General features: G+C 52.1%; 1 protein-coding gene across 2 annotated transcripts in view; it reads right to left on the reverse strand.

Annotated features, from left to right (window-relative positions):
• Window positions 1-7,226, reverse strand: part of Ptprg (protein tyrosine phosphatase receptor type G) — a 697,305-nt gene extending 690,079 nt beyond the window's left edge. Inside the window, exon 1 of one of the 2 annotated variants that reach the window (XM_036200071.1) lies at window positions 6,895-7,226. In XM_036200071.1, the coding sequence (XP_036055964.1) occupies window positions 6,895-6,979 (85 nt within the window). In that variant the 5' untranslated portion in view covers window positions 6,980-7,226. The remainder of the gene's footprint in view (window positions 1-6,894) is intronic. The other variant, XM_036200070.1, reaches the window with a different exon arrangement.
• Between the last annotated feature and the right edge of the window lie 2,317 nt (window positions 7,227-9,543).

A 9,543-nucleotide genomic window follows, 5' to 3' on the forward strand; every position in this document is an offset into this window, starting at 1 on the left:
TGGCATGGTGTCTCCCACACACGCTGCAGGTCCAAGTCTGTGAAACAAAGACACTAATGTGGGCATGGTACAGTGCAACACAGTGCAAAAGGAGAGAAACACCCAGTACCACTGCTGGCTCCCCTTAGTCCATCCTGCTAAAACCAGGGACAATAACAGAGCAAGAGTGTTTCATCAGCTACCATGAAGCTCAAAAAGAACAGAAACATTTGGTAAGAGCTCATGGAAGGGACTGGAGCAATGGTTCAGTGGGTAGTGTGTCTGTCTAACACACTAGCACAAAGACTTGAGTTTGGATCCCAAGCATCCACATGAAAAGCCTGCCATAGTGGCACAAACCTGTAATTCCAATCCTGGAGAAGCCAAGTCAGGAGGATCCCTGGGGCTTGCCAGCCAGTCTACCCAAAACGGTGGACCCCAGCTTCACTGAGAGACCCTGTCTCAAAATACAAAGCAGAGAATAGTTGAGGAAGATACCCAACACCAACATTTGTCCTCTAAATGCGCACGCGCACACACACTCACCCTCAGGGTACATGACCAAGCCACTCCTTATACCTAGGGATCAGGAAGATTGCTATCTCAGGGCCACAGGAAACACACGAAGTTGGGAACACAGAGTAGATAAAGACCACCACAGACTTCAAGGAAAATACAACTGGCCTTCCTACCACCCTAGAGCATGCCCTCCATGCTGACCTGCCTCCTCGCCAGAAACCAAGCTGGCACAGAAACCCATTACACATTCTCATATCAAAGAAGGCAGGCATGTCACTAAATAGTCATCCTTTCTGGTCCAGCTCCCTCTTCCCATACACTCCAAACTCTTTTTACACACATAAAAGAAAATGGTTAATTCATTGAGTTATTATTTATCCTGCATAGCACTAACTTCTTGAGCACATCCCCCCCTTACACTTTATAAAGACCTAAGGAGATATATGCTAGCACTATTCCTCCTCACAAATGAGGAGAAGGAGAAGGCATACAAACAGGAAATAACTCGTCTACCACACCACACTAGCAACAGCAGAGGCAGGTTGGCTCTAGAGGATAAATTCCTACTATTTCATATTTCCATAGCCCAGTTCCAAAAGAGAAGGCATCACAGTGATCAGTAGGCATTCCTCCTTATCCCTCCAAGAAGCATTTTTTTATTATTTTTTTTAATATTAGTCCTATCAACAGCAATTGCTTAAAAAAAAAAAAAAAAAAAGCCTGCACAGGCCTGGAGACATCTTACATGAAAACAGTGTTTTTGCTTCTTTCTGTCAAAAAACCAAACATTTTGCTACAAATGATACCAAATAAAATTGCCCCTCCAAGGCTGGGTGTCCCTAAAGGACCTTTTCAACCCTGTAGCTACTTAAAGCTGCACTGCACAGCCACACAAGAAAGATTAGACTCCTGTCACAGCTAGGCACTGTGGGCGCAAAGGCAGAGGCAGGTGGGCCGTTATGAGTATGTGGCCAGTGTCATCTACATACAAGTCCCAGACCAGCCAGAGTTATACAGTGAGACCCTGTTTCAAAATAGAAACCGGAAACAGTTCTTTCCACAGTATGAGTAAACCATGAATCTGTTACATGCTCCCATTCTCCCTCTCTCCCTCCCTCCCCCCTTCCCCCCCCCACTCTCTCTCACACACACCACAGGGTCTATTTAGCATAGGGCAGCTTCAACCTTCTGTACAACTGTACATGCCCTTGAATTTCTGACAGCCATCCCACCTCCACCTCCCAAGTACCACTCCTCAGTTTATGCTCCCTGGGGTTCATCCTGGAGCTTCTTCCATGCTAGGCGAGTCCTCGACCAAACTGAGCTACCTTCCCAGCCCACCAAGGTCTTTCCTCAAAAAGTAATTCATCTACTCTTGCTACAGGATAGTTATCTTTTAAAGAGATTAATACTAGTCTAGTCCTGAGAATTTGGAACCAAAGAATCCAAAAAAATGGGGGGGGGGGGGGCAGGGGGACGGTTGTAATAAATACAGGATTTTGAAATACATTCTCCTTTTTTATATACATATTTTTTAAATCAGTGCTAGGGATTAAACCCAAAACCACATGAAAACGCTTTTTATTTACAGTGGGTCATCCTTTTTTTCTTTAATTACAATACCACATAAATGCAACACCAAAAAAAGGGGGGGACACCTGGTTTTGAGGGCAGAGAGAACTGTCATAGCTTCCTATTAAGTTCTCAGCAGGCAAGATGGTTGCTCTCATTTCTCAGACTGGGAACTGGAAGCCTGTGATCTTTAATCCTTACTTCCTACAGATCTAGAGTAGCTGACGGTGGTCTAAAATGTGCCCCACTTAGTGCTAAGCCAAGCCAGTGACCAATGCCCGACTCCAGCCTGCTGAGAACCTGCTCTGTTGAGAACAAGCTTCACTCCTGAATCCCTTGCACATGGCTACTGCCTTGACCTAGATCAGGTGCAGTGGGTAACCAGGCACAGGGAACTTCTTCCTTGGCTTCCTGGTATTACTAGAAACATGTGCCTTTTATTCCTAGCACAGGTAGAGACAGAATGCCAGAGCCATTGATAGCCATTCTGCACCCAAGAGTGGTCAACCTGGAACCAAGACAGACCACAGGCTGACTGGAGGACGTCACCACTGTAGATGGGACTTTGATACCTTAGTTCTTCCCATAAAGCCCCAAGCTATAAACTTAAGAGATATGGCCAAAGATGAAAGTGTTGGTCATATGCATGCCTGTCATCTGTACTTTGCATTACATGGCCCCACTGGCTACCATTAAAACACTGAATAGAAACACACAATCAAAGCCACCAAAGGCACTTTTTACCACAGAAGGCATGTTACAAGCCAGCTCTCCTGCTTGGCTTCATGGCCTTTCCTGCCCCGAGAAGGCTCAGGTAGGTGCCAGATTGCTTCTGTGGCTAAAGATGGTAGCAAGAAAATGAGAGGAGGTACAGGACACCGTGTGGCACAGACATTCCTTTCCACTACTGCATGGGTATAGATTTTAATGTGAACTTAGGAGTGAGCGACACAAATGTTAAATCTGAGGTGTGTTTTTGTTTGGTTGGTTTGTGGTTTTGTTTTCTATTTGCCTTTCTCACAGCATTCAACCATCAACACTTCTGGACATTCACTTAAGCAGCACAGACTCTGGGGGAACAGTGCTATTCCAAGCCCTTCTCCTCAATGCCCTCTTCTTCGGTCAACCAAGATGGGAACTTCCTCTTTTTCAGGAAGACTCAGGTATGCCTTCACGTATTTGTGCCTGTTTGTATTTGGGTTTTAACTTCAGCAATCTTCACCATAAACAATGTCTAGAAGAGAAATGGAAGATTTGATTCTGGAATCGTGTCAACAGGACTCCGTATGCAGAATAGATAACCAAGTCTTTCTCACTAGAAACACTTGGGGAGTGAGAAGCCTGTCAGATCTCCCCAGCTCCTGAGAGGAAGACTGAATGAAGGCTTAGAATGAAGACTTACAAACTCTAAGTCTAAGGTAGCTCAACCTCTGCCTGAGGAGGTCCCAAGGACGGCCACTGAAATGCCCAACTCTCATAGGCAGTAACTGGAAAAGCCTGATATTGGACAAGCCAGGATTCCCTGGACATCAGATATGTATCACCCAACTCTGACACACTCAGGACAAAAGCAGTCAGGCTCCTTCTGAAGTGTTCCAACAGCATCCTGCTAGATGTAATGTCATCACCACACAGAGAATTACTCTGACGGCCCAAAGAAAAAAAGAAATTGGTTTTTATAAGTCTGTATGACTAGCTAAGCAGTGCAAAATAGATTGTGTGGGGAACAAAAGGTAACCCTTTCCACCCTGTCAGAGGTGTTTCGGTTCCCAGTGTTTAGGGATAAAGACCACATATTTAAATCAACCACACTCAAAATTAGATTTGAAATCTTATGTTGACACTGAAGGCAGGAGGATCAGGGATTCAAGGCCTACCTCAGCCCAGCTCAGGTTAGACATAGAGGACAGCCTGAGCTAGTGTGTTGCAGAGGTTGGGGAGCTTCGGATGAGACATCTAAGAAGCTGCTATGTCCTCTCATGGTTTTTTCCCCCACACTGTTTTAGAACTAGAAAAAACCGCAAAGTGCCCACTGTCGTGTCTGATAATACTTCCCCCCTCAGCCCTTGAAGGCATCATGTGTAACACCAGCTGTGGCAAGGATCCCACACTCACCGCGCTGTTAAGAGCAATAACCCTGCTTCCGACCGCTGGAAAACACCCAAGCCCTAGCTACTTCCAAAGGCCTTCCTAAACCACAGTAACTCTGAGTTCTAAACAGGAGCTGGGGGTTCACATGAAGCTGGAAAGTTGGTGGAATTCTAAAAAACAAACAAAAAATAACCAACCCGAGATTTTAGTTAAGAACTCACAAGGAGGACCCAGATGAAAACCAAAAGCTAAAATTGACCCCAAGACAAACATTAAATATTTCCGAAGCTATGGCAGCAAGAAGTGCCAGGTCCCAAAGCAAACGGTCCCCAAGGGTTTTCCAGCCTACCACGGGTGGCAGCATCGAGCTGTGGGTACCGCCTAGCGCCAGATGTCGCAGACCCCCAGCCTGGGCACCTGGACGCGCCATCCCCTTGGGGTGTGTGCAGGTGGTTGACTGAGCCAGTCTAGTGGAGGCAACGGCTTGGCAGGTGGCTCTGGGGCGACCCCTGAGGTCCAGCGGCACCTCACCAACCTCGGAAAACCTGAGACCAGCCTCTCCCAGGGATGTGACATTTTTACTTTGCCCGAGTCCAAAAGCTGCCTTTCCTGTGCCTCTTACAAACGGCCCTCAGCTCCTGGGTGAGGGTAAGGGCTAGTTGCCTCGAAGCCTGGGCAGGACGAAAATTTAGGAGAACTGAATTGGTTCAAGCCTCGACAAGGCGGCATCCCTAGCGGTCCCATATTGGGTTGCAAGCCTCCTCAGACACCAGAAGGAAGAAAAACATTGTAAAAAAACACTGGCTACAGCCCGGAGGGGTCAGCCAGAAACGGAATTGGAAATTTCTGTTTTGCAAGGCTGCCTCCCACCGCCCCTATTAAAAAGTGACCCTTACTAGGCTTGACCCCAGTGCACTCGAGCGCACTCAGCTGGTAAGTCCTTGGCCAAAAAGAAAAAAAAAAAAGAATCTAGTCAGAGGCGGTGATAAAAACAAATGCTGCTCAATGGTCTCTAGGCGAGAGAAGTGCTGATTCTCAGAGGAGATGCTCCTCGGCGACTACTTCCACCAAGGTAGGACCCCAGTAAGCAAACCCCGGGCCTCCGAGTGAGTAGGCACGCACACCCTGACCGATCCTTGGAGCGAGGGTTTCTGAATTGTGCCAAGAGCCGGGTTGACAGTTCCGGAGACCGGAGGATGAGCCGAGAAAAAGGAGCCTAAGAACCCGCAGTGTTTTGTCCTCTGCCCCTCACAACCACCACCCTCCTCGAACCTACAAAGAAGGGCCCAATCGCTGCCAGTCCCCTTAGAGCGGATCCCTGGGGGCAGCGAGGGTCCTCGCACCTGGCTCCTGGGTGCAAGACGGGGTTGGGGGTACCCGCTGCACCAAAACCCCGCGCTCTGGCAGCCGAAGCACAAGCGGCTATTAACCAGGGAAAGCGGAAACACTGGAGCACGTATCTTTTTTATTAGAATAACCGCCGCCTCCAAATATTCCACAACGGGCGGATGAGAAAGCAGAAAAACTGGGTGTTCTGTCCTTAGGAGATCGAGGAAAGAAAAGCCAATCGCGCCCTCTCCCACCTCTTTCCCCAACCAGGACAGAGGACGTGGCCTTCACCTACAGAGAAGGATCTGAGCAGCTTGAGGGAGGCTTGGAGCTGCAGCCCTCGTACTCTGCAAGAGAAAAGGAAGGCGACTGGCCTCTGCCCTCACCTGGGGCGGGGGGTGGGGGGTGAAGGCTGGGAGTGGAGGGTCGCCGGGCGGCACACGGCTACGTGCAGTGATTTAGGATTGTCGTCAGTGGCCAATATTGTTCCAGTCTTAACCTGGCTAGAAAGGAGCGGGTCTGGGTCTGAATCTGGCAAGCACACTCAGCCTGCAAAAGGGCAAAGATGAAGGTAGGCAGGGCGCGCCAGATAGCAAAAAAAATCTGCCCGGACCCTGCCGACTCGCCCCTTGCACTTGGACCCCGGCAGCCCAGCCCAGAAGAGTGGTACAGAAAGGGGCCGCCAGCCCCGAGAAGCTCTGATCTGGCCAAAAACCCTCGGCTCCCTGCCTTCCCGCCGCTCCCAGGCCCTGGCGTCCAGGGAGCTGCCTCGCGCCGGCACTGAGGCGTAGCCCGCACCTCAGCCTGGAGCAAGGCTGAAAGGAGGTGGCCCTGGCCCCGGAGACCAGAACGCAGGCTGCTTTCCACATCCTGATTCCTCTGCAACCAGCCTCCGCCTTCCATCCCAAAACATCGCCCCCACCCACAAAGGGCCAGAGGGATGCAAAGCTAGCCCCCGTTATGAGCTCCTGCCATCTCCGCCGGGGCAACGGGAGCACCCCAGATTACTCAAACCAACACAGCATCCTCCTCACAGCCAGTCTACCCAGACACCCTGCAACTCTAGTCCTCTGGATCGGCTCCGGATCAGCAATCAAGTCCGTCCCCCTACCCCCCGACTCCAGCTGCCCCAAGCTTCCCAAGCTACACTACAGTCAGAGCAGATCTCTGAGTCGACAATCCTCCTTCTTAGCCCTCCACTGCTTCTGCCCTCCCCGACTACCAGCCTCCTAGAACACTGCCGGAGCCAATGAAGCAGAACCCTCTTTCCTCCCCGGCAGCCCAGCCCCCCTTCACCCTCTCCGCGGTCCCTAGACTGGCGCCCAAGCTCCGCGCCCCGGCGACAACTCCGCACACCCCGCGCGCGCGGGCCGTAGCCGCGTCCCATCGGCGGCCCTCACTCACCCGGGAAGCACACCACATAATGGAGCACAGAACTGGTGATTTTCAGGAACAAAATCCACCAACACGGTTCCAGTAACCTCCGCATGTCCGAAAACGCACATCGAAAAGAGAAAAGCAGGGGGGTAAACTTGTTGAATAAGTTCTTGCTTCCGAGCGAGGCTCCGCTAAAGCCTGGAGGCTTTCTCGGCTGGCCCGCCACACGGGTCCCCCACGCTCGGAGACTGGTCCCGCAGGAATCCGGGATGCTGCCAAGCGCCCCCTGGAAAACCTCAAAAAGTGGCCGGGGATGCAAAGCCACTCTAGAGACGATCCTCTCGGAAGAGAAGGGCTGCTTTCTGCTCAGACACGACCCAGCCGATCCGGCAGGGCGAAGAGAAGACGCACGGCGGCAGCGCCCGGGGCCCGGGGCAGGCAGGGACCGTAGGTGGCGGCGGCGAGCAGCGGAAGAGCCCCAAGTTGAGTCGGCAGCGCAGCGCAGCCCAAGAACCGGCGGGCGACGGCGGGGCTGCGCGCTGCACGGCGGCTCCGGGCTTCAGGCGGGCAGCTCCTTCCAGGGCCCCGGCACGGAAGGAGGCATGTCTGCAAGCGGGGAAAGGGAGGGAAGCGGTGGGGCGGAGCGCAGAGCCCCCCAGAACAGAAACGGCCGGAGGAGCTCAGAGAAACACAAAGGATCTCAGAGGGGCGCTGGGGCGAGGGCGCCTTCAGTCCATGCTCCTGAAAGTTGTGGCTCCGGCACAGGCTGGGGAGGAACCGAGAGCGCGGAGCTGGAAACTGGCCATGCCTCCATACAGGAAGTAACATGTGAGCATGGATCCTGGCAGAGACTTTAAAGCCGGCGAGCGGGCGAGCGAGCGAGCTGGGGGCGCGCGGCGGCGGAGGCGCGCGAGCACGGACGCGCGGTGACGCGCATCCCCGGGCTGCCGCCGGCGGGGGCGCGCGCTGCACTCTCTTAAAGCGGCCGCGCTGAGCTCGCGCTTCCAAGGACTTGCACTACTGGCCTCTCCAAGCGTGCCTAGGGCTATGGGTGTACGTTTAGGGGAGCTGGTAACAGAGGCTCCATCTAGGACAGGGAGGAGACCTGCTGCCTTCTAGGGTCAGCATGGCTCTGCTCCATTTGCGAGCTCTTAAAGACGAAGCGTTCTGCGCGGATTCAGAGAGATCCCTGGCTAGCTGTAGCTCATGGGCCCGGGACTTTGGGGAGGTGGGAAGGATGGCGGGGTTGGAATCTGGGGCAAAGGAGGGGCCGGCAGCTACCTTTTTCATGGATAGGGGACTTCCTTACGGCCTTACCTCCTTGACCGTGCCTGTACCCCCTGCGTCTCCCTCCTGGTGCATTCCAGGCTAGGAGACAAAGCCCAGCGGCCTTTACACTCGGGTTGCTTTGAGATTTGATTTTTTTCCCCCTTCCCCATTCTGAGCTTCTATTGGCCGAGTCTACGGCTTGAAGACCGGGCGAGGAAGGGAGGTGGTCAATCCCAGGCTTGCAAAATCCAGCCCCATTCCTACACCCGCTTTCCCCGAGCCACAGAGATCTGCAGCGGAGTTTCCCCAACTCTCGGTTCTGGGGAAGGTGGCTGCACCTTGGCCTGGTTGGGCAGAGGGCGAGTGAAGTGCGCCTCTCACCCCAGGCAGGGAAAGCAGCGTCCTGGGCAGGACTGATTTTCCGGCAGCTTCCCAGGAGCCACGGTTTAAGTAAGCTACCGGGAGAGGCGTAGGGGAAATGCAAAGACTAGGCTTATCTGTAATGAGTTTTGTCCCTTGGCCCTCACTGAGATCTTTATCACTTGGGCTTCCCAGCAACCTATTTTTTCCTCCTTACGTTGTGCTTAAAGTGGGGGAGGCCGGTTTTTTTTTTTTTTAAATCAAATTTGTAATTGAGCCAACGTAATTTGTAATTTTTTAAATAATTTTTCTGCCTCTCCTTGAGAACTATGTGGACACGTTTTTAACGTGCCCCCTAGCTGTTTCATCACACCACCGCATGGTCCCACGCCCACCCGAACAACCCCACCCGGTGTTCTTTCCGTTTTCAAATAATATACAGATGTTCTGAGAGCCTGCGGCATGGTGTGATTTGGAAAGCAGTTTCGCACCCACACTTCCAAAGAAAACCCTTTGAAAAGTTAGGTTTGGGGTGACAAATTGATGCAAGCCTGGAGTTCCTGGAGCCCCCAGCTCTATCTTTAGCCAAACCCGTCGAACACCCTCCTGGGGCTGGGCAATGAGACCGGGGTCTCTTGCTTTGGTTTTTCCTGGCTTTATTGCAATCTAGGGCTGCTTCTGATTGCTTGTGATGACCAGTTATTTTGAGAGTCGTGTTGAGGGGTAGATATTCAGGTGCCAAGGAGAGTGAGATAGGTTACAATGACCCTAGCGTAAATGACTGCCTCTGGTTTTCAGCACTCAGTTGGTGGGACTTGAATCACATGGGGATCAGCATCCTCAACTGAGCTTTATCTGTGGAATAGAGGTCGTGGGAGCTGCCCTTTGTGCAATGCTGAATTCTTTCTATACTCTGTTCAACAAGCGGAATGTGGAGCCACTCTGCTGGGCAGACTGAGGACAGGACGTGCCAGCCTGTTTGCCTCACCTGGGGAAAATCCAAGGAGGGAGGGTTTGAGAAGACATAAGTGTGACATGCAAAGAAGG

This window comes from Onychomys torridus, chromosome 9, assembly GCF_903995425.1.
Source record: "Onychomys torridus chromosome 9, mOncTor1.1, whole genome shotgun sequence".
Lineage (NCBI taxonomy): Eukaryota > Metazoa > Chordata > Mammalia > Rodentia > Cricetidae > Onychomys > Onychomys torridus.